The sequence below is a fragment of the Motacilla alba genome, chromosome 2, assembly GCF_015832195.1.
Source record: "Motacilla alba alba isolate MOTALB_02 chromosome 2, Motacilla_alba_V1.0_pri, whole genome shotgun sequence".
NCBI lineage: Eukaryota > Metazoa > Chordata > Aves > Passeriformes > Motacillidae > Motacilla > Motacilla alba.
In genome coordinates, this window is record NC_052017.1 from 69734895 (window position 1) to 69762732 (window position 27838).

The window sequence follows — 27838 nt, forward strand, 5'->3', positions numbered from 1 at the left end:
GGACTGAGAGGGGATCTTATTTAATGCATATAAATATCCCCATGGCAGGTGCCCAGAGGACGGTGCCAGACTCTTCTTGAGGGTGCCCAGCGACAGGACGGGGAGCAGTGGCCACCAAAAAAAAAAAAAAAAAAGAAAAAAAAAAAGAAAAAAAAGCACAAGTAGCCCCACTTCAACATGAAAAAGAACTTTACGAGGAGGGTGGCAGAGCAGTGGGACCGGCCGCCCAGGGAGGTCGTGGGCTCTCCTGTGGAGAGATTCCAAACCCCACCTGGGTGCGTTCCTGTGTCACCTGCTCCACGTGACTCTGGCTTGCCAGGGAGATCGCACCTGACGTTCCCCAGAGTTCCCTTCCCAGCCCGAGCACCCAGCGGGTGAGCGCGGGCCGGGGCGCACCCGCGGCCGGGGCGGGCGGGGCGCTCGGGGCGTGCCCGGAAGCGGAGGCGGAAGCGGCGCTGGGCGCTCGGTGCGGAAGCGGCGGCGGAGGCCGCGCTTTGGGTTCCGCGGGCGGCGGGGCAGGGGCGCTGCGCCACCGGCAGCCGGGCCCGCTCCCCGCGCCACTCTCCTCCCGCTCCCTCCCCTCGCCGCTCCGCCATGGCGGCCAACACCGGCAACCTGCAGGTACAGCGACGCCGGCCCTGCCCGGCGCGGGGCGGACCCGGCAAGCGGCGGCGGGCGGGGGGCGGTGCCAGGAAGGAGCGGGGCCGGGGGTGTCCCGGGCCGGGGCTACGGGCGGAGCCGGGGCACGGGGAGAGCGAACGCCCCCTGCTCAGCGGGCCGGGGCCACCGCCGGGAGGGCCGCGGGCACCGCAGCCGAGGGGGCGTGGGGGGGACTCGGCTTGGGCTCGGGGTGGCAGAGCCCGCGGCGTCAGCCCTCATCGCCCCGGGCCCTGAGACCCTGCGGAGGGGGTCCCGGGAAGGGGGCCCCTGGGGGCACCAGCCCTGCGGGACGCGGGCAGCGGGGCCTAGTGCCCGCCCGGGAAGCGCTGTTGCCGCTTCTGCTCTGGACGCGTGGTTTGGCTTGTGTTGCCGTAAGGCTGCTGGCGGCTGTAGGAAGCTCTTGCCTGCTCTGCTGTTCCGCTTGTGTTAACCCTCGGCTGCGGGGGTGTAATCGGTGCTGCGGCTGGCCGGCAAAACAGACCCCGCAGTGAAATAAGTGCGGTCCGAACAGCCCTTTTTTCTCTTCGGATGTTTGAACCGTGATCATTTTTGTACGCAGTGTTTACACTGCCGGTGTGATGTTTGCATTGGCAAAGCTAGAGGAGATGTTATAAGGTTCATAAGAAGCCGGAGAAGAATGACACCTCTTTAAGCTGACATTCTTTCCTTGGGTGATGTTCATCAAACTTTCCTTGGGTGATGTTTTATCAAACCCGTGGCCTGATAAAATATAGTTTGTGCCTCAGGGATAGTTAGAGCTGGTCATCTATGCCCTAGTTCATACAACTTTCTAATAATGTTTTCTGTTTGATAGCAGTGGTGTTCTTCACAGTAACAGGCTAAGATGCAGCTGATGTAATGAAGTGTTAGAGTTGAGAATCTAATAGCCAGGTAATAGTCTTTGGTTGTTTACAAAAAGAGAGTATAGCAAAACCAGGCAATACCTGATGCAGACTATTGCCTGTTTCAGAGGAGCAGGTCTGTGACGTGCCCTGTTTTCACACAGTTCTGTTTTAGCAGGTGATCTTTGCCATTTATTCTTGGGAATTAATGTCACATGCATCACTGTCTTTGTTGTACTGGATCCAGGGGGTTGCCCTGGATATTGGGCAGTAATACAGCTACTGGGCTGCCCTGTGGTAACTAAAATCACAGGCAGGACTTAAGAACTTTAATATGAAAATAACTGTTTGGGGGGTTAATTTTTGCTCTGTTGCTAGATTTGAATGGTGCACAGAGGTGCGTAAGGGAGTCAGCATAAAATGGGCAGCAAGGAGGCAGCTGTCCATTCATACCTGGGAAACTGCTCTTGAGCTCCCAGCCTCTCCAACAAGGAAAGACTTTGGTTCTGTTCCGAAGAAACAGATGCTTACAGTGCTCCAGCACTTGCCACAATAGAGCCATAGTCTGTTTAATTAGTTCATTGTTTTTAAATACCTTTGATTTCAAGTAGACCTGTTGAGATGATCTTTGCTTCCAAGACAGCAACACAAAGCAATATAACGCGATATTTTGCTGTTTCTTTCATGGCTGCTGTTAACTAGCTGTTTTCTGCCTGAAACACAGAAGAGTGTGGGTAGTGTATCTGTACACGTACAGTACAGTACAAGAGTATCTGTACTGGAATGTCCAGTGGAAGCTCCTTGCTGCAGTTAAAACTCTCAGCCTTGCTCCCTGACATTACATAATCATCCTGAGCATACTAGCAATGCTTAGGAAAGGGAAACACATGGGAAAAAATAGGTGAGGGACTGTAGAATATTTAGTTGGTGTTGGTTAATTCTGGCTGACTGCTTATTTTCAGCTTACATGAACTGGTGGTCAAAATGACAGTTTTAATTGTCTGGAAGTGGTATGGGCATTCCAAGAAGGAAAGTGTAATAAAAAGTAATAAGCACTTAAAAAGCGAGCAACGGAATAGTGGTGATACAATAAATCCACAGGGCAGTGTGTGCAATACAGTGGCTTAGATCTCAGTCGGATTTATTTGAAACTAGCTGAACAAATAAAGTAAAAATCCATTCATAGCTTTTCATAGAACTCTTTGATGCTTAAGATTTGGGTATGTTCTCTGTCAGTTTGGGGTTTTTTTTTTCTCCTTTCCCACCAGAGTGATAATTGGAATTTCTCACTAGGATATCAAGAATCTAAATTGTCCTAGAGAAGCTAAGCAACTGGTCTTTGAAGATGTCTCCAAGCATAATGTTTGAAGAGTGGTAGTGCTAGTTTCAGTGATTGTAATCAAGTACTTCCTATATTGACTTTGCTGTTTACAGGGTTTACTGATGTCATCAGTCATAGAATCATAGAATTGTTTAGGCTGGAAAAGATTGAGTCCAACCATTAACCCAGCACTGTCAAGTGCACCCCTAAACCACGCCTTAAACAGCATATCTGTATCATAGTTCAAAGTTTCGATGTCTGTGATAAAAAAACCCCAAGCCTTATAATGGATTTCCAAATCTTTCCATAAGAAATGCAAGAGATTGGTAAGACAGACTGCATAGACAAAATAGTAGTAGTTCCAGCTTAGTACACAGAAACTTGTCCCTCTGCCTTGCACTTCTCTGTGCGCTAGTAAATTTCAGCAGTTTGTAAATCCTACTGTTTGTAAAAGGATGGAAATATTGTGTTTTGTACAAAACACCATCTATGACAATCAATTGCCTTCAACTTTGACGGAGTGAATGTGGAGGAGCAGAAAAACTGGCCATCAAAGAACAGTAACAGTTTAAATGGTCTCTGATCACGCAAAATGCTCTTGTACAGCAATTAATTATTTGTTTGTGTTACAGAAAGCAATAGACCTTGCTAGCAAGGCAGCACAAGAAGATAAAGCAGGAAACTATGAGGAAGCCTTCCGCTTGTACCAACATGCCGTGCAGTATTTTCTCCATGTTGTTAAATGTAAGTGTGATGTGTTGGATGATTAAGTAGAGTTTAGTCGTCAGATTGCACAAGAGTAATCTCCTATGTTGACATCAGTATTTAAATTTTTGCTCTCATCAACAGTTGATACTTGCTAATTGTAGTTTGACTGAGGTCATATATTTTGCAGCTTTTACCTTTACTGTGTTGTGTGCTTGCTCCATTCTTGTAAGAAGTTAGATTATTTTTTACTTGTGTTTTGTTTTAGGTTTTTTTAAGACAGGAGGCAGGTGTTTGCTGTCTCTCCTCTGGACTTTTGTAGCAGTGTTTCAAGCTGGCCACTGCACGAGGAAATATGACAATAAGTACAGGGATCCCTGTATTTCTGTTGTGCTGAAAACCATGTTACACATGAAGTCTTTGCTGTATCTGCAGAGTGCTTTTTGCTCCTTTAATTCATGCCGCTTGCCCTTCTAAAGCCTCTCTGCTGACATTTTTTGCTCCTTAATGTCATAGTCTTGCTGTTTATCTTGGCCGAGAAAATGTATGAGATGGATTTGTATGTAACAATTTTTCTTCAGTTTCCATATTCTCGTTACTTTATGCCTTTTCACACTTCTGTGTCCCTTTTGTGCCACATTCAGTGTTTGTATGCAAGGAGTGGGCTTTCTTAATGTGGGTCGAGCCCTAATGTAGGTGGGCTAGGGTTGCTTGCCTGGCAAAAATACACTTACAGATCTTCATGATTTGAAAAAAATAGTTTTCTTTATAGTCCTTTATTATTAGGATAATCTGTGTTTATCACTTCCTGTCCATTTAAATCTTACAGACTTTCTCAGAATATCACTTTCTATGCTTTTAACAATATTGGTGTATTTTGGAAACTTAGCTGAAAAACCTGACTTGTCAAATTTTGATCGTTGGTTTGAAATACTGTAATAGTGATTATGAGAACAGTGTGGCTGTTGAAACACAGTTTTTTTCAGATGTTTTATGTAATGTTTCTTTATCTTTTAAAATTAGCAGGCTATGGAAGAGTCAAGTATGGTTCTAAATAAAAATTGCCTAGCACAAGCAGCTTCTTGATTAGCTATTTTAGAAAAGCAGTTATTAAGACAATGTCTAGCAGCTTGAAAGGCTGACAGAAAAGCTTCCAGTGCTGATGTCCTTAATCCTTTATAGTCAAATTCTAAGCCAAGGCAATGTTCAGGTGAATATTTGATATCTGTTACATGATGACATCCTTCTGGTCAGTTCTTTCCAAGGTGTAGTGAAAAAATAAGTAGTTGAGATGTTTGGTTATGTCATGAGCCCTGAGAGAGGTATGTTGATAAGAGATAAAGAAGTCAAACCTTTAGTCTTGTTTTTTGATTAATGCGCATGTGTTTTGCTGTTAACAAAGAATTGTTTATCTTCAAACTCTTAGATGAAGCACAGGGTGATAAAGCAAAACAAAGCATTAGAGCAAAATGTACAGAATACTTGGATCGAGCAGAAAAGCTGAAAGAATATCTGAAAAAGAGAGAAAAAACTGCACCAAAACCAGTTAAAGAGTCTGGTCCTGCTGAAGGAAAAGGGTATGTTTTTGGAGAAGGTAAAGCAAAATACTTCCTGAACTCAGCTTATTCTAAACTTCAACTATTCAAAGATCATTTTAACTTGTGTTTCTGAAATGCTTCAGATGACTACTAATGCTGAAGTACAGTGGGCTAATAAAAATAACTTGAATTAAAATTACAAGCATTTCTGTGCTTGTTTACTAAAATGTGAACGTTTGCATAGGAAATTCACTGAAGAATGAAAACTGCTTCCGTTGAATCCAATGATTATTGTATTTAATGGCAAGGACCCTGAGGACCTTTAAAGGCTTTCTGCATTTAAATACTTAGTAACTAAAATATAATTTCAGACTGGTCATTACTGGGGTTACTGAGTTTGATCTGTCTCACACTTGACAACAGATGAAAAGCCCTGTGTAGGGTAAAGTTCTGTAAGGTGGACTGAATCCTTCCAATGTGCTGCTGCTGCCTGGTCTCTCCACTGCTTCCCTTCTCTTAGATTTGTTTCTCACTTTGCATATCAGAGAGTTGAACAAGCAGAGCCACCCAAACAAGCCCAGCCTCCTTTGCCTTTGCTACTCCCTATATTGGGATAGGAGAGAGGAAGGATTCAGGATTATACCTTCTGGTGGGACTGCCCTTTCTAGGAGTCCTGAACAGCTAAAGTTGCTCAGTTGTCTCTTAAAACTTCACATGATCAGTCTTTTTCAGTGTCTGCTCATCTCATCAGCCTTATTTTTTTGAGCTGTACCATCTTCTGCTTATTTATAATAGAAGGAAATGGTAATACCACAAAGGCTACATGTATTTTCATGACCTCCACTCCAGCTGTTCCCTCTCTAGTCTCTTTTGCTTTAATTTCCAGTCTCTTTTGCTCTGATGAGAGTTTTGTAGTGCTAGATGGAATTGGCCAAGTCCTGTTGCATGTCCAGATAGTGGAAAAGTGCCAATGTCTACAAACAAACCATTCCAGCACCTCTGTGTTGCTGGATATAAGGGCTTGTATTTCCTAAAAGCTGGCTCAAAACAGATGAGAAGTGTGTTAAGAGGGCTCAGACCCTTAAGAGGAAGTCAAAATGGCAAAGGAGGGTGAATTGGAAAGCAATCGTAGAAAAGTGTGCTTCTGCTTTTCTACAGTCATGTAAACCTCTAGAGGTCTGAAAGCATCTCAATGTTTCTTTAATTCCTCAGCCTGGTGGGTTTTCTGCTTTTTGCATTCTGATTTTTATCCTAAGACAGAAGTCTGTCTTACTGTATTTCAACATTTTGTTTCCAAAACAGGAATGACAGTGATGGGGAAGGGGAATCAGAGGACCCTGAAAAAAAGAAGCTACAGAATCAACTTCAAGGTAATTTGAAGCATCCTGTTCTTTAAATAGGGATTACTTCAGTTAAGCAAGTTCCTATATTTTTGCCATCTAAATTTTATGGATTAACTTAATGTCTGTTAGTGGCTCAGCTAGTATGTAATCTTCACATGCAAAAGCATAGTCTTTATGGAAGTAAAGGGACTTGTGTGCCATGAACTTATACAGTGACTACATTGAACTGTATCTCCTGCACCCTGTACTTTATGTTAAAATTGTGTCACCTATCAAGCCAGCATTTTCCAACAGAAGTTGCAAAATCCCAGGTAGCTGTTGGCTAAACATTTAGTGGTTTTTTTTGCTCTGAAGTGCACTAGCATGTCGCCTAGAGGCTAAGGAAATGATGATACAAATACGTAGTGTAAGCAGAACTGTTTTCACAAAAAGACTGGAATCCATGTTTAGGAGTAAGAAACATGGATTCTTGCCCATTTATAATAACAGGCAGCATTTTCTCATATGCAGTGATGATGCTGTCCCAGTTCAGTAGCACAGTTTGGGTTTTTGAACGCTATTTTTATTTTGAACGTTTTTACAGAACACAGTCAGTGAAACAATGTATAGCAGCTACCAGCAGTTTGGTGTGCAGTAAAAAAGGAGGCTTTTTTACATTTATTTCCCTTTAATAATGAAGAACTGTTCAGAACTTCCCTACCAGAACATGCTTATGGATCTGAAGAAACCTCATTGTTCTCCTGTTTTTCACTGTGACAAAGATCAAATGCATTTACCAGATCTTGTGCCTGTGTAATTTCAGGAGCTGTTGTATCACCGCTGGAAACTGTGCTGTGCTTTTTCTACTTCTCTGCACATTATTTAATCCTATGCACAGTTGTAAGAGACAGTTTCCTGTTTTTTTAAAAAGTGACAGAAAATTGATGAGCATTGAACTCCTCTCCTGTCTCTCACTATACAGACTTCGTTTCTTACCACATAAATCTGACCTCAGATAGAAGTAGTGGCTAGGATTACAAGATCTAATATTATAGGTCTAATAACCTATTACTACCTGAGTTCCAAGTTTTCCCATCTAGAAGTAGTCGAGACAAAATTTTTACCATGCTAGACTAACCAATCTGAAGAGAAGGCTGAATTACAGTTTAATTGGCTGAACTCATTGACTGAGGAAGATGAGACTTGGTGCAAAACTTTGAATGTGCCTTAAGTAAGAAAATACTTCTACAGCTAAGCAGGATCCATATAACCTTTCTGATGCTTTTAGCCCTAGCTCTCAAACCTCTTTTCCATTAGATGATCCATTTGTTTTCTGCATCTCTGGAGATACCAACCAGTTACTTCATCTGCTGGAGAAACTTTAAAAAATCCTGAGCTAGTGCAGCTACATTGTTTAAAATTAAATTTCATTTTTTTTGGGAAGTGCAATGGTGGTTGAGTTATGAGATGGTGCCAGGACTTCGACTAACTCACAAATGCTCTTGTTACCCATGGTTTATTTTGGTAAAAAAAAAAGTGACAGATTTCTCTAAAAATAACATCCATTTGACTTACGGAATTCAGTGTTCCTATCATCTTAGAAATGCCTTGTTTTTATTCAGTATAGACATGGGTGTAGATTTCTTTTTTCACCAAATGGAATTTATTGTAATTGTAAAAAGATACGTACATCACTAACTTAGACAATCTTTTCTTACAGGAGCAATTGTTATGGAGAGACCAAATGTCAAATGGAGTGATGTTGCTGGCCTTGAAGGTGCCAAAGAGGCCCTTAAAGAAGCAGTCATCCTTCCCATTAAATTTCCACACCTGTTTACAGGTCAGGATTACAGCATTTATTTACTATTGGCCAGTCAGGACTGGCACTGGGGCCTGTGAAGTGTGTTGTGCTAATGTGTCACAGACTCAAGCTGATCTCTTAACAAAGAGATTTTGATCCATCTGACAGAAGTTTCATGGGTAGATGCTGAAAACCTCTGAGCACCCTAGAGGAGGATAATCAGAAAATAGTATTTTGAAAACTGCTGGTTTCTCTCTTGCAGGCAAGAGAACACCCTGGAGAGGGATTCTTCTATTTGGACCACCAGGAACAGGAAAGTCTTATTTAGCAAAAGCTGTGGCAACAGAAGCAAACAACTCTACCTTCTTCTCAGTATCTTCATCTGACCTTGTCTCAAAATGGTTAGGTGAAAGTGAAAAGTAAGTTGGAGTTGCCAGAGGTCCAGGAAAACATTGTCGAGAGGAAGTTATTATAGAGATAAGTTGCCATAAAGAATTTAAGAGAATGGTCTTGTCTTTTTAAAAACCATCTAGGCGTTTCTGTGCTTCATGCTGCAGTGCCATGTAAAGATACCATTATATGCTGCATTTTGAGAAACTCTTTTCAGTGCTCAAAAAGATTTTGGGAGCACTACAGAGCTCATGCTAACTCTCTCTTTGTTACTGTGTGATGTATGAAGAAGACCAAGAAGCTGGTGTGACATGGCTGCAGTCTAGAAGTCCAGGAATTAGTCCATCTAGTCTTCCAAAAGAGACTTCCTGAATTAATAAAAAGCTCTGGGTTTATAGGGAAAGGATTTTCATAGAATGATAAGCATACTTGTCATAACCATCACTTAATAGTTTGAAGTGTGGGACAACTGAGCAATACTGTTTAAAGCTGATAGAATGAGAAAGAAAGGTTAGTAGATCAAGTGAGTTATTTTTTTCCCCAGAAAGCTGGAAACCTTAAGCTGCTTTTCTTCTGTTGCAAAAGGAATACAGAAGTGGAGACTAGCTTGGCATTAGATTTTATGTTTGACTTCAGTTGATACTGTTGCCTGAGATTTAGTGCTGTAATATGAAGAATTTCCCAGCATGTTCCTATTTATTTTTCTTTTCTAAACTAGTAAATTGTGTTCATGAGAGAAGGCTAGGACTATATGGGGGTTGGTTTAGGTTGTTTTGTTTATTTGATTTGAAACCAATATTTCTTGTCATACAAAAATTATTTAGTAAGTGAAATTGTATAAAGTAAAGATACATGTTATTTCTTACAAAATCTCTGGAATTAATTTAAGTTAGAAATACTTAGAGAAAGATTCAAAAGAAAAAAGCTTTCTTAATTGGTGATTTTGTGTAGTCCAGGCTGTCATGTAGAAGTGTAAACCAAAAAAGGGCTTTATCTTGCAAAATCATGCCTGGAGCACTCTTAATTTTTTTTCATTATTCTGGGCTCTCTCATTCAGTGTAGTTTTGAGTCATGGAGCTGGAACAATGTTATGTCTTTGAGTAACTTTATGTTAATGCTTTTTCCCCCTTGCATTCTCTAAAGGAAATGACTGTATCACAATCTGAAGTTATGTGTTTCTGCTGTTGTAATTATTAATATAGCTGAAGCTGTTTCCTTCTTTAAGATTAGTGAAAAACTTGTTCCAGCTTGCCAGAGAAAACAAACCTTCTATCATCTTCATTGATGAGATAGATTCCCTCTGTGGGTCAAGAAGTGAAAACGAAAGCGAGGCTGCTAGACGGATAAAAACGGAATTTCTAGTCCAGATGCAAGGTAAGTTTATTTGGTTTTCAAAATCAGACAGAGAAATCGATGCATGTATTTTTAAGTGTAACTTGCATTAAAATACTAAAAATATCTGCAGTTCCACCCCATTAAATTTTGCTGGCTTTTTAAAGCAATCTCTGTTTATCATCTAAACTGTGAAATTATTTCTGCCCTGATACAGGGGTTGGTGTTGACAATGAAGGAATCTTGGTCTTAGGAGCAACAAACATACCTTGGGTTTTGGATTCTGCTATCAGGAGAAGGTATGATGGCATTTTTTTTCATGGTGTGCAATTCACAATGGGTGTGAGCTTTCAGCCAGAGTGCTTAAGGTGTTAATCCAGCTCGTGTTTGCAAACATGGTTAATGTTCTGCAACTCAATTCCATGAAGCAGACAGCTAAACTGATAGTCACTTGCCCCTTTAGAGAGAGGTAGGTTGTTTTGTCCTGTAGTTTATCTGTTTTTTTGGTTAGATGATTATGCTTGAAAAAACAGGAGTTTTCTGGTTGCTTTCTGGTTTTCTGAGGGGCTTAGGGGACAAGTTAGGAAGTACATGCCTCAGAAGGGCAAGAGAGGGTAGAGCTTTCCTTTTTGGCTAGTAACAAACTGGTGAGTAGCTTGAGTTTTTTCATGGAAGTGTAATCTTACAGAGAAATGCTGTTTTTCTGCCAGTCAGGCTTAACTTGTGATTTTTAACTGCTGTTTTGCAGATAAAGGACTTTTGCAGATACAGGACTGCCTGTACCTGATTATTTGGATTTGTCTCTGAGCTGCAGAGCAAGCACAGGACAGATACAGTTATGTGACAAATAGGATTATGTTGTGATGAGGACACAGCTTGGATAATGGCCATTTTTGTTGACTAAAGAATCATTGATTTTTCTTTGTGACTGACACTGACTTTTATTTATATACTGAATTCAAGCTGGCCATACTTCAGTTTGATTTGGGGTTGGACCAGGTCACCTTCAGATGTCACTTCTCATCTGCATGACTCTAGGGTTGTATGAGCCAGATTTAGAAGTGAAGGTATTGCTGAGAATTTCAAGTCATTATTGAAATTCCAGCTTTGGTTGGGATCCACAGTAAAAGACACACATGGACCTGATAGAGTGTGTTCAGAAGGGGGCCATGACAATGATCGGGACACCTTTCTTCTGAAGGCAGGTTGCAAGAGTGGGGCTGTTCAGCCTGGAGAAGAGAAGGATCCAGAGAGACCTTATTGTGGCCTTTCAGTATATAAAGGGAACTTACTAGAAGGGTGGAGAGATGTTCCTTGGTTTTTTTCCCAGGCTTGTTAATGCCAGGACAAGGGGCAGTTGTTCATACTGAAAGAGGATGGGTTTAGATTGGGCACAAGGAAGAAATTTTTTATGATGAGGGTGGTGAGACACTGGCATGGGTTGCCCAGAGAAGCTGTGGATCATTGGAAGTGTTCAAGGCCAGGCTGGATGGAGTATTGAGTAAGTTGGTCTAGGGGAAGGTCTAGGGGAGGGGGGGTTGGAAGCAGGGTTGGAACTAGACAATTTTCAAGGTCTCTCTCAACCCAAACCATTTTCTCATTCTCAGGAAAATTAAAGAGAAATTCCCTAGCTCTTTCCCACAAGACTTAAAGGAACTTGTACAACAATGGCTGTAATAAAATTAATTTTTCATGGATTTGAGCCACTTTGTCATGTATATCAGATTTATTGTCTTCAGCAGGATTTGGAGTTGCTCTTACTTTGTTGGTAAGAGGTAATCTCCACTCTGAGAACAGATGATGCTTCAAAGCAGGAACTGCTGTTACCAATATTTTCTTGAGAATGACTTCAAATTTACTTCCATCTATGGTGTTTTCTTAATTTAGTTTGGAGACTGTAGAAAGTTGTTGCATAAACTTGTTATCAGGCATTTCTTTCTTTGAGTGTGAAATCTGTTCAAATACACTTTAACATTTAAATACTTCTTCCTCTCAGTTTTTTCTTTTAAGACTCAAACTCTGCTGGAAAAGTGTCAGTCTGGAGAGAAGGATTTTGTAATGGAAAGGAAGCAGTTGTTATATTCTGGCTATTAGCTTATACTAACTAAAGTATTATTTATGAGAACAGGTTGCTGAATATTTGCATCAGATTTTTTTAAAGGTTTATTGTACTGAAACTGCTTTTTAATATTGCTAGAAGCAAGCTCATTTGCATGAGCTCTTTCCATTGTGCACCTGCATGAGTTGGCATCTTGGGAACGCTTTGTTTTTGTCTTTTTTAAACCAGGTTTGAGAAGCGTATTTATATTCCTTTACCTGAAGACCACGCCAGGGCTGCAATGTTCAAACTTCACCTTGGGTCAACTCCAAATGACCTAAAAGACTCAGATTATCGAGAGCTTGGGAAGAGAACTGATGGCTATTCTGGTGCAGATATAAGCATCATTGTCCGTGATGCATTGATGCAGCCTGTTAGAAAAGTGCAATCAGCGACTCACTTTAAAAAAGTAAGTAGGAATCAAAATTTTTCAAGTTACTTCATTTATGAAAACAGTCTTAATTTGAAAATTCCTTACAAATAAACTGAATTTGGTTTTGGGTAATACTGCGTGCTTATGAATGTCCCTTTTATTGACTGGGGAGAACTGTTCTTCCTTTTCCCGTACCCCCTCTAGTCCTGCCATAAGTCTGGTGGAGCTAATTTCTGAATATTCATGCTTTGACTCTTAATGTCTCCAGAGAGCGTTAAAAGCATTCCGTTTGCCATTTAAATGGCAATGTTACAGAAGTGCTTTTTTTCTATTTCAAGTTAAGTGGTTCTTAACATGCTGGGAAAAAAAAGAAAAGTATCCCTCATCCACTTGAGAACAGATGAATTGTACTTAAGCACATTCTATTTACTTGGCATATTTTTTAAACTGAAAAATTAAGGTTCTTGTAGAGTTCTGGTAGAAACATTGAATCAGTTACAGTAGTAAAGATGCAACACAACTGAGCAAGGTCTGTGTTTCATTTACACTGCTGTAATGTAAAAAACAGTTTACTTTTACATAGGTACACACCAAAGAGCCTATTCAAACTATATTGTTTGGCTTATCTTCCAGTTACCTCTACATGCTATGTATTGACTTAAGTAAGGTTTCTTCACAAAATTAGAATCTCAGAAACTTTATCTGTAAAACTTTACAGATAAAATCTCAGAAACTTTATCTGTATCAACCAGTTGGCATTCTTTACCACTGGTCTAAATGCATTACATCTGAGAATGTCTTTCCCCTGGAGAATTTGCACAGATGGGCCTTGTTCAGTCAAATTTATTGTTCCCTGAAAACTGTAAACTCTTAAATGGAAAAAAAGGAGTGTTAGTATCAATGGTTCTAAACAGAGGTTAAAATATATTCAATGTGTATCAGTTGCATATAATTTTATTTTGCTGTGTAGCCTATTTTAAAGTAGGCCCACAATAAAGGTACTTTTTGTTAACATTTTTAGTGCAAAGTTTGATTTTTACAGAAATTCATGGGTTTTGGGTGAAGGTGGGTCAGGATATTCTGCAGAAGTGCTAACTGCTGTAAAAGGAAACCTTAATTTGTTGCTTCTTAAAAGAGCCGGTGTGGTAGGAAAAACTTTAGATCCTAAGATGTCGAGTACCATGTATGTTGTGTTGGCAGCGGTTCTTTGTCATCTCAGTTACAATTACAGTTTTTTTACCAGTAACTCAACCTGACATAAAAGGGTTAAGGGCCCTGAACCAAACAGCTACACTCACTTTGAAGAGAGGCTCCTTTTTTCCAATGTGGTTTCTTCCAATGAACTCATTCAGCTTAAGATTCAAAGAGAAAGACACACTTAAATCCAGTATGGTCCAGAATATGAGAGGACAGGAAATTTAACTTCTGGGCATAACTCACAGTTACAATGCGATGTAAGCTGTATTTGTTGATAAATAAACAGTGACTTTGATATATCAAGGATTTTCTAGATGCTTCCTTCCCTTAAGCAGTGATGTCTGAAGTATTTATCTGTTGTTAACTTTACGTGACAATGGCATTTCTGGCTGAAGGGCTGTTAGCTTTTAGTGTTTAGTTCAAATTTGGAACAATCTGAGGCATGTTTCAGCTTGCCATGGAGCAATGAAATAACCTCAGTTGTCACAGTTTGTGGAACAACTTCAAAAGCGCTTCTTGCGTCTTAACTATTTTTGCTTCAGAAAATAAAAAAAAGGAAGGAAGAACCCCACAACTGTAATACTTTGAACACTCTGACATGAGCCTAGTTGATTCCACTTGTATTGTTAATGCTTTAATTGGATGCAGAGCTTTCCTCAGTTGTCAGTCATTAACTGTAAACCTTTCCTTGCCATGTGTGATAATGCAGGTTTGCCAGAGTGCAGTTTGAATATTACAATCTGCTGCCCAGCATCTTGCTCTAAATACAGCTTGGAACAGCAGATCCAGTTCTGTCCCTAGTCAGTCGGTGTGTTGTCCTTTAGCCTCTGTGTATGCTCCGCGTTCCCGTGGGTGTGTGGTGCTGCAGGGAACAGCGAGGGAAGGCAAAATCGTTGGTGTACTGCACAAAGGGAACAGATGCACGGAGCAGCTTTTTTGTGTCTGTCCGTCTGTCTGTGTGGGGAGGACAAAAAAAGGCTGTTTTGTTCTCCCGCTAGGTGGCGCTGTTTTCTACGGAGCGCTGCTCAGGTGGTGCCGGGAAAGGCGCTGGGAGTTTGGGAAGGCGGGATGTCACAGCGAAAAGCACTGGGAAGCCTTTAGAGAGCTGTTAACTAGCGATGAATGAACTCCTAAAGTGACCAGGGAGGAAGGGTAGTCTTCACCAAGCAGATTTCCTGGCATGTCAGTTTTCCACAGAAATCCTCAGCCTTAAGAGGATGTGGCTTCTGGGATTTGACCTGATGTGATTTTAAGTATCTGGCTACAGTTGCATGTTTTCAAGGTGAATAATACCTTGTACACTTGTACAATTTCTCTTTCGCAGGACATGTGTTCCCAATGGGTAGGGCATCTGCATAAAATCAAAGAATGGTTTTTGCTTGGGGTGCTGTTCAGCTTCTGGTTTCTGTCTTCGAAATAATAACTCACATAAACTGAGTGTTTTCTTATTTTTAGGTAAAAGGACCATCAGTGTCTAATCCAAATATGATGGTAGATTTATTCACCCCTTGCTCTCCAGGAGATCCTGGAGCCGAAGAAATGACATGGATGGACGTCCCAGGTGATAAATTACTGGAGCCTAGAGTTTCCATGGTAGGTATTCCTGTAGCATTTCTTTGTTATTTTGCAGAACTCTGAAAAGACTTGAAGATAAAGAGTCTTTTTCAGGACAATTGGATGAGATGTTCGTTTTCAGAAATGCTGGGCATACCCGATAACATTTCAATTCTCAACATAAATCACTACAGTATGGCATGCTATGAAAAAGACAGCTGTCTATCCCTGATAAGCATTTCTTATTCTTATCTGCTGGCACGCAGCTGCCATATTTTCATCCATAGACAGTATCTGCCTCTTGCACTGTTCTTTCACTTGGCTTTTATTCACTTAAAACCTTTAGGGTTCCTGCACCATGATACACTTTCTTCTCATCACTGTGGTATTAATACTGGGAAATGGAAAATTACATTCCCTGTAAATTAGGAAGTGATGTTCTATAGGTAAATATTGCCCATGAAATAGATACAAGTATAAAACCAAAATGTAAGAAGATTTTATATAATTTGATATAATTTATATTTATATATATTTATATTTATATACCATTATATCAAGCTACCATTTGATATAATGGTAGTCTAGGTTTAAATTTATTACAGGTGAAACAGCTCTTTCTGCTGTTTTCTTTGTGCACATGAAAATATTTGCTTTGGCCTAGGGAATAAAATATGTAAGACAGTTTTCAATTTTAGATCCTTGCTTAAGAAAAAAAAACAATTGCTGGACACTCATTCTGTATTTTTCCCCAAGAGCAGAAGAAGAAAATTTTGTATTAAAGTACAGAGTTTGTGAGAAGCACTTAATAGCAAATCTGTGTTGCTGTAGTTTCCTGTGTGCAAACAGTCTTGTAAGGAATTAAAGAAATCAATGCCTTTCATGGGGAATCACGGGCAATGCTTTGAAAATAGAACTGTCACCCTATTTCAGAAAATAATTTCCTGTGTGAATTTGCATACTGAGGAGGTAGAAAAAGATTTATGCAGGTGCAGGCCTGCCCTAAAACTTCTCTCTGCATGATCTAATTGGATTTTTAATCAGTTCTTCCTGGAATTAAAGACAGCAGGTCCTTGTGTGCTCCTAATGGTACCTGGGCACTGATGCACTACAGGCAGATGTTTCAGTGTCCAAAATCAGTTCTTGTCCTTAAAATATAAGGCTTTGATTCTTTTTGAGCAGGGTGCCTCTGGTCTGATGAGACAAATTTCATGTGTGGAAAACCATTATACTATTTTTTTTATTTTACCCGTAATTTATAGCAATATGAGGTGTTGGGCATCTACTTTTTTCAGTTGCCCTTGGCTGGGAATTGATTCGTTTTCTTTACCCTTTTTATTCATAGTGTATTTTAACTGCAGCTTTCAACGTCATAGACCTATGACTTTTTTTCGAAACTCCATTTCCTAGCATCTAAATATTTATCTAGGAAATTTACTGAGTTGAAGAGACAGAAATTACCAGTCAGGAGCAGTAAAACTTTGCTAGAGATGAATCACAAACTCGTGTTCTACATTGCTGGACTGTGAAGAGTACATGGGAACATCTGATTGTTTTCCACTTAATCTGCTGTAGTTAAACATGGGCTGAAAATAGTAACTGACCAAAGAAAAGTTCAGTTATTTTAAAAAAACGAGATGAATAAAACTTGAATGGATGAGTGGCTTAAACCTAAACCTGAGGTTATGATTTTGTTATTGGAAAACTCATTGACCTTTGTCTGTATTCAAAGGGTTAAAAGGCTGCCTCTGTGCAGAAGTGTTCAGGCTTACTTAAAGTTTTGTGTTAACAGGAACTTTTTAATGTTTTTTTTAATGTATATTGGTCATGGCATCAAAATTGCTAGCAGTGGTACTATACTTGTTTCTGAAAACATGTTTTTTTTTCTGACAGGCCGATATGCTCAGGTCGCTTGCTAGCACAAAACCAACAGTTAATGAACAGGACTTGGAGAAGTTAAAGAAGTTTACAGAAGACTTTGGTCAGGAAGGCTAAACCAAAGATATGTGTGAAGCATTAGAACCTTTTTTTTTCTTCTTTTTAAAATATTCTTGTGTCTATATTCATGGCACTTCAAATAAATGCCAATAAAATCCCCCTTTCTTACTTTGCAGAAGGAATAGAAGATACCTTTGCAAAGACCCTTAAGCTTTTGTATTGTATTGTTTTCCTCAGATGTCTTATTAAATGTCTTCTATTAAAAAATAATACAAAAATGCAATTTTAGGGTGAGACAGCAAAGTGATGTGGTAATGTCTAATAAATACTAGAAAGCTTTAAATTACTAGTTCCATATTAGGTAGTATATTAGACCTGGATACCAGTGAGTTTTAGTTTTTGACCTTACCTCCCAGTAAGGCCAAAAACCTTTTTAAGGGGCGGGAGAGAACATATTTGTCAGGTGTTTTCAATATCAGTCAATCAGCATATGTATTAATTGCTCTCATTTCATTTAGGAAAATGGCAACAAAATTTTCTAATCAAGCATTCTGCAAGTGTGGGTTTGCTGTTAAAGTAAGAAAGAAAACACTGTGAGGATAAGACTACACGGGCCAGTACTTTGACTAAATATTGATGGACCTGTTATTTGGCTTTTCTTCTGTGATGCTGTGTTAAAATTTTACCTTAAACAGCAAGCTTTGTTTTTAACTCTTTACTAGCTGGTACACACTGTCAGTATGCAATTTAACACAAGTTTGTTAAATGCAACTAACTCAGAAGGTGTTTTGCTGGCTCTTCTTTGGGGGTTGTTTGGATTTATTTTATTTGTTGTTTTGTTTTTTAAAATCTGGATTCTCTTCCTGGTGAAGTTTTGACTGAAGTTAGAAAAAAGCATTAGTAATGTTCTCTAAGATCCCATGTGTTGAGGCTGGCAAGGTATATGTAGTCTTTGAAGAATGTCTGGGAGGTATTTTGGGAAACAGCATACTTCACATGCAAGGAGATTAGAACAGATGTTTTAGCCACAGCCATTCCAGCGATAAATTAACCCAGAACCCCACTGGTAACTGTAGCATATAGGTTACATCAATTTAGTGCTTCAACTGGGAGAGAAGGCTGGCAGTTTAGTATAGAAGTAGCACTTCCATTGCTCTTTTTCTGCAGAACTGCAAATGGAGATGTGCCTGAATGTAACTTAAAACACTACAGCATCAGCATTGAGTTTGTGCCTTGTAAGTTTGCACTGGCTGTAGATATGAAACATCATTAGAATATCTAGAATACTATATCTTCCATTATCATTGTAAAACTCTATCCTGCAAATGTCTTGTTTAACTCACATTAAAAGAAATTTGCACATTTTAGGTGTGTATGTTCTATGTACATATGCACAAATATGATCATCTTTTGGTGGGGTTTGGTTTCTTCTATGTACATATTTTGTGTACTTTATAAAATCATAGGATGGGTGACATTTTCTGTACTTTAATTAAGTAAAATGTTGTAGTACGTCAGCTATGTCATTTGAGTATTCTTCAATGTTATGTTCTAGTTTTTACTGCTTTATTGTCTTCTCAGACTTTTGTTTCCATGTTTAATAGCCAAACAAAATAGTTAAATATTCTTTGATCTGCAAGGTGCTGAGCTTTTTTTTACTAACATGATGAAGCATTTTTTTCAAAATCCTTCAGTTACACAGCTTTACCTTTGTCTTACATCAGAATGTGTAAATGTGAATCAGTGGGCTGCAGATCTTTCTGACAGCTTTTGGGGGGATGGCAGGAAAAGGAGTGGGTGAGGGCAGGAATTCCAGCATAGGTACAGGCAACTATGGTTAGTAAATGTAATCCTTATCGCAACAAGATCTGGTTTGTAGTTTTCTCTTGTGAACACTTCAGAAGCGAGCCACATTCTAGCGTGGCTGTCCTTCAGAGGTTTGAAGCCACTGTCTGAAGTATTTATCTCTTGACCTTTTGAAAAATGAGAGTCCTTACTGCAATCTTGCAATCTTAAAATTCTCAGGAACATTTTTTGTTTATTTTTTCCTTTTTGTGGTAAGCTAATTTGTCCTATGGGCTTCCATATGCTTAACTGTATAATCTCATATCTTTAATGCAAAAGAAAAATATACTGTATGTTTTAAATTTACATCTTGCTGCTTGCTCAGATGACATCTGTAACAGAACCTTTACTATTTGATGTTGAAAGTTGTTTTTAGAAACATATTCCAAATAAACTTTGCTGCTTAGAATTGCAGCTACAAGGGCAACTTTTTGGTTTGCTGTCTTTGTAAAATTATGATAAATTTATATACATATCACCAAGGTTCTTCACCAAGTTATCCATAGCAGATGATAGCCTAACAAGGGAGTGTGCAAAATCACTTTTTAGTTTTCAGTGTTAATTGAAAATACTCTAAATCAAAGAATTCATGAAAGGCTGTATTTGCTTTGAATAATCAAAACCTCTGTAAATACTGGACAAAGTAGTTGTACATTTCTAATGAGGTCTGATCCTTGGTTGGTTAGCTTAGAAATTGTTTTCATACCTTCTGGTGTTACTGCTTACTCTGACTGTAAAATGAAAAAATGTCATATTCCTTCCTGTGTGTAAAATAATTTTTCAATTAAATCACTTCTGTATGTGCTTATGTCCTTCACAGATGGTTTCTTCACAGTGACATTAAGTTTTGGATTTCCTACCATTTGTGGTCTGTCTCGTGATGTACATACTTACAGGGTTAGAATAGCTCAGTAAATCAACTTATATTTTTTCCTGCATTCCCTGACTGATGTCAAGTTCCAAAGTCATTTGATTTATGTGTTGCCATTTTGTTCTTGTCTAGCATAACAAAAGCATACAAATCTTTTCAGTCTTCCATAAATCTCTTAAGTTTTTCATTTGGTTTGGTTTTTCAAGTCTGCTGGTCTTTGAATATACTCATATGCTTTTGTTTTAACTAGTGGAGCAGAACAAATGTAGCTGAGGGAGATAGTCTGGAATTGGCTTTTTTCATGTTCCTGCCTGTCAGAATTTGCTCTTTTTGTCAACTGAAGCAAAGAGGCTGCTGAATATTCTCTGGTCAGGTGTTTTTATCTACTTTTGGTGTTTATTTAGTGTTCTTAATAAGAATATTCCACATTTTTTGTTGTTCCTTGGAGGATTATCTTGACAGGAAGCTATTTAATAGTTCTGAATATGTTGAAATATGCAGGAACATCTTCATTTTGCTGTTTACTCTTTCCTTCCTCCAGAATGACAAGCTTCTTTCAAGATTGGCTTCCATACATGTTTTTGGTCTTAACCAGATTCACCCTAGTAATCATGGTTGACTTAAAGCCATTCCTGTAACTTACGTAAACTATTGCAAGAACTCAGTGGACTGTTTGTTTCATACTGTGCTGCTATTCCAGCAGATAATTAATTCTTATCAAAACATTGTTTCTTTTATTCTTGAGCAGTCAGCTTTTGTTGTAGCTCTTGTGGCATAGCTTCAGTGCTTACCCCTTCAATTTTTCTTTAGGTTTTTATTAACGTACTAATCTAGGGATTTTATTCCACAAATCCTCTGTCATCATAATTAGCTGCGTAAAAACTTTTTTAATTGGTCCTTCATCCTCTGTCCTGGCATTTGTGTAGTGACAGCCCAGGTATTAGATAAGATTGTCCTGTTTTTATCTTTTGGTCCCTGCGACCTAATTAGAATTCTTCCTCTCCCTCCCTACTTCTACATGCACACACACCCTTCTGATGGGAGTTTTTCTATTAGGTCGCTGGTTTGTGACATTTTCTGTTTACTTGCCTTTGCAGCCTTCCCACCTGAGAGGCTCCAACTTGATGAATAAACACTCAAGGATATTTCTTTCCTTTTTCATATCCCAAGTTCAGGGACACTGGATTTCCATCCATCCATGCCACCTGTGCATGGTACCTGCCACATGTGCAATCTGCCAGTCTTTTGCAGAAGTAATTGACATTTTTGGACTCATTCAGCTGAACTTCTCAACCATTACTCATAGAAACACAATAGAATGTCCTATCTGCATCACAGCAGGAGCTAGGTTCTCTTCTAAATGGCTTTGGTTGTGTTTTGAGACATCTCCAGGAAATAACTCACTGACACATGACACGGCCTGATGTTGATAATGCAGCCGGAGTTTTCTTTCCTGCTTGGTGACCTATTATCAGGCACTGTAACATGAATTGGCAGGACTTGCTTTTGCTTGCCCTCGCTCCTCCTCTGCTGCCTCAACTCATTTAAATCCAAGCTATTCAAGGCAGGGACTTTGCTTTCAAACATGCTCAGTGTCACATGCACTCTGTCAACTATAAACAGTAATTTCCTCTGACTCACTCTGTTGTTGGCCTGATGACCATCCACAGGTAATTTGTTACAAAAATCTCAGCTGGAGTAGTTGCCTTCTGCTGCTTCTCCGTCCATGTCTCAGCAGTAGCGAGTCAGCTAGGTGAGGGGCTGGGAAAGTGCCTATAAATATCACCATCTCATTCAGGAAATACAGCGGCAAGTGGGGACTGTTATTTGCAGCTGTGACTTAGGCTCTGGCAGAGGCAGGTGAATTGTTTGCCCAATAGAAAGTTAGGAAAATATTAAAAACTTATGAATGCAAATTATCATTTCTTCTTCCTCTCCTCCTTGAAGGCTGGAGCATGGGCTCTAGAAGGGAGGCTCTGACCTAGCAAGACTTTTGCTTTATGCAAGACTTTAGAAAATCTGGAAAAATTAGCTGATTACTGTTTTCAAATGTCCCATTTAAGTTGCCAGTTGAAATGCTCATGCTCTTGCCTGACTGAGCATGAGCTCACTTGAAGTCTTAATGATGTTTTAATTAATTAATCACAGCTATTAGTTGCTCCATAGACAACTGAACAGCACAGAAATGATTACTGTTTTAATCTTTACACCTGCTCTTGTTTTGCCGTGGACTGGTATGTTTGTGCCCTGCCTTGCCCTGTCACTATAATTTTAAAATGTTTTCTTTTTTGTTGGTGTTTTTCTTACCTGCCCAAAAAGCTCATGCCCACGATGCACGTGTCCCCTTTCAGTGTGAGAGCAAACAGGGCACTGTGCCTGCCTGACAGCAAAGCTGGTTTAGCTGCCGCATAGCTGAAGTTCCCACAGGAACTTCAGGACCTGCTGACAGAGCCTAAACCTTTCTCTTGAAGATAAAGTCCACTCTTTATCTTCACTGCCCCTTCACCTGCTTCAAGACAGAAGGGGTGCCCCTATAAAGACGCTGCCATGGCTCAAACTCACACAGCGTGCACACCCGTACGTAGGAACGCTGGTGACAAACACCTCGCAAACACACAGGGTCCTGTGTGACCACCCACCCGGTGCACACCAGGGAGGTGCTGCTAAGTTACCTCCATCCAGCACCTGGAGCGCTGCAAGCTTCCTGCACGTTCCAGGTTTAGGTGGGCTCAGTCCAGCTGGGAGCATTTATGGGGTTTCTGTGGGGCAGTGGGACATAGTGTTGTTCATTCTGAGCAGCCTGAGGCTCTACATGGGATAAATGAATCCACAGAAACACGTGTAGGGTTTGTGCTTCAGATCCCCTGGAGCTGGCCCAGGCTTGAAGTTGACTGGTGAACAAGGGCAGCGATGCTGACACTCAGGGCTCCTATGGGGTTTTGTCCTAGTTGTCAGCTGTGTAAAATGGTTTCCACAAGCTTTGAGGCTATTTGGCTTATTCTCTTGGGCCTTTTTTGTGTTAAGTGTGCTCGCTTCACTGCAGTACATACTGGAAATGCATGATGCTTCTTACAAGAAGAAAAAGGTTTTGATGAGAATTTTCCTTTGATGTGAATGTTAATTGGCAATTTTTGCCTGCCTCTACTGTTGCTTTTGACTAATTTTCTGGGGTTTTTGCTTTTTTTTTTTTTTAATTTCGGTTTCTTTCTTTTTTTGTCTGACTTACCACTCTGTCCTTCACACCATTTTTTTTTCCTTTCTCAAAAAGAAGATAAAGCACTGATTTCTTTTTAAATCCTGTTTCAAAGCTCTTTATGTTCCAATATTTCTCCAGTGTTTATAGCGAAGCAAGTTTATATCCAACAAAGCAGAAGCTGACAGAGTGTCTCTGATTTCTGTTTTTCCCTTCAAAGCGACAGGCCCATCTGTACACGCTGTCCTTTCCTGGGCTGACAGCAGGAAGGCAATGGGCTGTGCTGTTGTTAGAGGATGGAGACAGACTCGGAGGAGCACAAGCAACTCTGATGTACTTGGTAGCAGTGCAAGAGGGAGGAATGGTTGAATTGCTTGTGTTCAGCAACCTGTTTTGTACCTGTTTCTTGGGTTAGAGGGGGAAAACAGAGCTACATACAAGATGTCTTCTAAATTTCTATTGTGTAGCAGCAGCTTCTCTGCAGTGCATGCCAAAGATAAATTAGCAGGGACTGATGGCAAGGGCAGAGGTTGTGTAATTTCATTCAAGAAATAAACATCAGCCTCTTGCCAGTGCTGTCAATATCCGGTGTGTTACCTGGAACTGGAAACAGACTTAATTCATGTTAAAAGATTGAGCAAACAAAGCTGTCTGAATGACTTTGACAGAGAACCTGGCATGAACCTGGAGGAGGTAATTTCAGTTCTTCCAGTATTTTTAAGAGTGCAGCTATGAAGCAAAGAGCAATGGGAGCCTACGATGCTGTCCCACACAGCAACGTGGGGTAGGGCAAGCAGTTCTAGAAGCGAGAGTTGCCAGTGAGAGGCACAAATAAGTCCTGGGGAGCAATGTTGTAGTTTGCAAGCATAGCAGCTACCTAAGATCACCTACAAAAGGTATGTTCTTGAGAAAACCATAGGCCCACCAAGACTACAAATCATTAATTTGGCCTTTAGTAACAAGATCGAGTCATATCAACATGAATGTAATAGACATGGCTTAACTGGGGTGGTATAACTGGTAGCTGAGTTTTGAAGCAGAGAAGACTTAGAAGCATGTAGGACCTATCAATCTTTAAAGACTATGTGGAGGTGGCTTTCCAAAAGCACAATACAAAGCAGAAAATTATTCCTATTTTTGAAAAACACATTAGCAGCTTGGGCGGAGCAACTTAATCACCAAGTTGCTGAGTAGACATAGGCCAGAAGTTGCTGCAAGTTTTAACTACAAAAAAGTTCCCTATCTGGGTAAAAAGTGAAAGCATTCATGAAAATAATATCCAGGAAGGTAATGATGACAGTAATAGGAAAAGACTGTGTCTGAGGGAATGCAAAACATGATACAAACATTGAGCAAGCAATGCAGTAGCTTCAATGGCAATTCTTAAGCCTTTTCTGGCTGTTTTTTTGAAAACAGCCAGAAAAGGCTCCCTCCTTAGTTGTCCACCTAGAGTTTCTACATGAAAACCTAGAAAACTATAGTGGCCAGGAAACTAATTTCCCCATAGATGAAAGCTCTCTGTATTAAAGCTCTCCCTGTCACAGTATCATAATAGGAGCTTAGAAACCATAACAGCAGCAGCTGTGGATTTTCTAGACAAGTAGGGGCCAAGGGAACGTGAAGCCATGGCAATCCTCACATTACTCTTATCTGCATTTATTAAGCAAAGGGTGGGGGGGTGGGGCTCTCAAGCCTGTGAACCTCTTATTTTTCTCTCATTATCCAGTTTTCAGCAGGAGGTGTGTGTCACCCCACAGTAAGCACAGCACTGGCATCTTCTCCTCTTCCACAGATTCCCAGGCAATGCATATTTTTGATCCCGCTGGTCAGCAGATCCTTGGTTTATGCATTCAGCCATTCAGCTCTTCCTTAGGACTCTGGGGAAAGGGGGCAGCTGCAACCAGCTGGAGAACTGTGAGGCTAGGATAGGAGTTGCAGCTGACTTTGCTGGCAAAGGAGGAAAGGCAGTGCTGACAAGTGGAGGGCTGCAGAGGGAAGGTGTGGAAAGCCAGAGCAACTCCAGAAACGGCTGACATGTGTCACATCTTGAAACACTGCTGATTGTAAGAATGGCTTTACATTCGATTTTATGACAAAGACCTTCAAAGCACAAGCATTAAGCTTCCTCCAATAAAGACTATGGCATATCTGCACATTAGGAAAAGGACTGCCTTTCATTAGGAATAAAAGAACCCCCTTACCCAGCACTCAGGAGAAAATCATACTACACTGGAAAGGAAGGTGATCTTGGTAGAACTGCATTTTCAAACTCCACAGTGTATCACTTCTAATCCTAAAGTGCATTTTCCTATACATGTTCAGTGATTGTGGCCCAGTAGAGTGTTCCCGGGGATAAGTGCAATAAGGTGGGAGGGGCAGTGAGGCACTGGGGGTATTGTTACAGTGTCAGGTGAACACACAGTTGGTGTCTCTAGAGCTTCATCTAGTCAGACAACTGCTGTTATCTGTAATGTTAGCTGTGCTATCTTGTAACATGAACTTGCATTGTAATCATCTGCTTAAATATCATTTTTAGGTGATGAGACCAGTTGAGAGAGGGTGCTCATGTCAAGAGACAAAGTGGATGTCCCTGTGTAAAAGGCCTGCATTCACTTCTTGCACATACTTAAGTACGTTTTAGCTCTGAGCCTTTCAGTGCAGGGACGAGCCACATCCTCTTCCCTCCTGTGCCTGCTCGCTTTCAGCAGTACTTTTCCATGCCACCTGAGGAGAAGGTAGGCTGCTCAGCCTTCTCTTCCAACCCACAACCCACAGCATCCCTAGGAATATTTAGCAACTAAAGGAGTCTCATGTCCAAGTGTGAACAGCAAATTTTTCCCATGTGAGGTCTGGTATAAGTAGGTGTACCAAACGAAAAGAAACACTAAATGAAGTTCAAGATCATCTTGGTCCCAAGTTTAACTTATGTCTTTTCAAATTACTTGCTTTTACTACTGTGTTGTCAATAATTTTATTTCAATAGATCTAGTGCTCAGCATGCAAAATATCAGTAGAGTTACTTCTTCAGAATAAAATAAAAATTATAACATATAATTGTTCATAATTTACAAGTAGTTAATTCAGAATATTGTTTTCCTTTTTTTTTTTCTTTCTAACACCTATGCCAAACATGTTAAGCAGTTAAATAAGTTTTGAAGTACAGTATGAAGACAAAGTTTTGATTCAAACAGTGCTTTGAGCACTTCTGTTTCCACAGCGCTCCTCCCAATGCAGCTGCAGCAGCCCTGGGGAAGCAGGCTGGTGCCAGGGCTATATATGTACATGTCACCTGCTTTTGCAGCACCTGATCAAGCACCAACACCTCCTCTGCTCCCAGCAGGCAGCCCCTCTTCGACCTGAGCCCCGGCTGCCTACAAGCACCACCTGCCTGTGTGCACACAGCCCTGGGGAGTGATTCTGCAGCAGCCCCTGGGCCATCAGCCCTGCATATGTTCATTGTGGCATCGGCTGGTGGCTGTGAACACTGGGATCCAGCCCTGCTGCAAACAAGCACCTCCCGGGAGATACACAGAGTGCAGCAGCACAAGAAAATTCCTTCCAGGGAGACCCACAGGATTAGGCTGACATTTTTCCAGCAGAGGGGGTACCTGGACAGGGTGCTGTGGCCTGAGCACTGCTCTGGGAGCTGTGTGGCCCTGAAAGACAAAGACAATTCTGTGATCTCTGCCAGCACGAGCACCAGCACCAGCACATGAGCTGTTGTACAGTTATAGCGGGGCCAGTTTTTTGTTTGGAAAAGTGCAGCCAAGCAGACAACTTGGTGTGATACACATTTCAGTCACCCTACATTTGTCACCACCATATACTGGCCATCATTTCATTCCTCTTTCCCAAGTATCCTCTATAGATAATGGACAGGGACAGATATTATGTTAGATCCTTTTCTGATGGAGTACAGCAGCTCTCGAGTTCCTATTAACTATTCTTCTTCAAGAGGTAAGGGATCATGAAAGCTGCTTGACAGGAACCACCTATTTGCACTGCCATTATTCTAAAACCTCGAGTTTCCCAGGAATCTCAGAATTACTAACATGGCTCTTATGTCATGTAACCATTAATGCTAATTTCTTAAGAGGGCTGTTAGATGACACATCTATGCTTGCTACAAGAAAATAGAAGGAAGAAAAAGAGTAAAAGAGTAAGGGAAAGGCTAGAAAAGAAAGCAAGTTATTTTGGAAAGAGAAAATTAAAAAGTTATTTTGCTTGGCCATGGAAATTACTCTCTCACTGCTATTTCTTTCTCTAAATGCAGTAGGAGGGTTTGGATGGAAATCTCACCAAGGCATCTCCAGCTTTTTCACAGTGTAGCCTATGAGATCCTGATCTTCCCCTGCCTTTCCCAACAGGCAGAAAACAACCAGAAAATTCAGTAGATGAATAGTCAGGCACAAGTGATTCCAGAGGCTGGAGGCTGCAACCATGCTCTTCCAAAACTTCATCCCTTCTCCCAAAGGCCTCTGGAAGCGTGACACATTTCTTTTACATGTTGATGTGTTTTGGGAGCATGTATCTTTTAAGAGCAAAAGGATATTTCTAATATCAGCCATTTGTCCTGCAGTGTTATCAATTCAAAAACTTGTTTCCATGTTTAAATGTTTAAATGGAAAACATGTTTACTTTGATTCTACAGTTGTCACACTTTGGTTCATATTGAATATCTCAACCCACAAATTGTCACTGCAAAACTCTGTTGAAAGATTTAAATTAACAAATCTGAGGAAGCAGAAAACCACAGCTGCAACAGCTCTTATACTTTGCTTTCATCTACTTGTATTGTATTCTCTGTCCTTCTCTAAACACATCACTGTTGTATTGAAGCTTCTTCTGCAGATTAATT

The 27838-nt window shown here is 40.4% G+C and overlaps 1 protein-coding gene across 1 annotated transcript; it reads left to right on the top strand.

The window, feature by feature from the left end:
* The first annotated feature begins 438 nt into the window (after positions 1 to 438).
* VPS4B (vacuolar protein sorting 4 homolog B) lies at positions 439 to 19724 on the top strand. The gene is made up of 11 exons (XM_038128530.1): positions 439 to 621; positions 3456 to 3567; positions 4955 to 5105; positions 6369 to 6436; positions 8109 to 8228; positions 8452 to 8608; positions 9805 to 9953; positions 10129 to 10210; positions 12199 to 12418; positions 15035 to 15172; positions 17027 to 19724. The coding sequence occupies exons 1-11, from the start codon at positions 595 to 597 to the stop codon at positions 17126 to 17128; spliced, it is 1326 nt and encodes a 441-aa protein (XP_037984458.1). The 5' UTR covers positions 439 to 594; the 3' UTR covers positions 17129 to 19724.
* The last annotated feature ends 8114 nt before the right edge of the window (positions 19725 to 27838 follow it).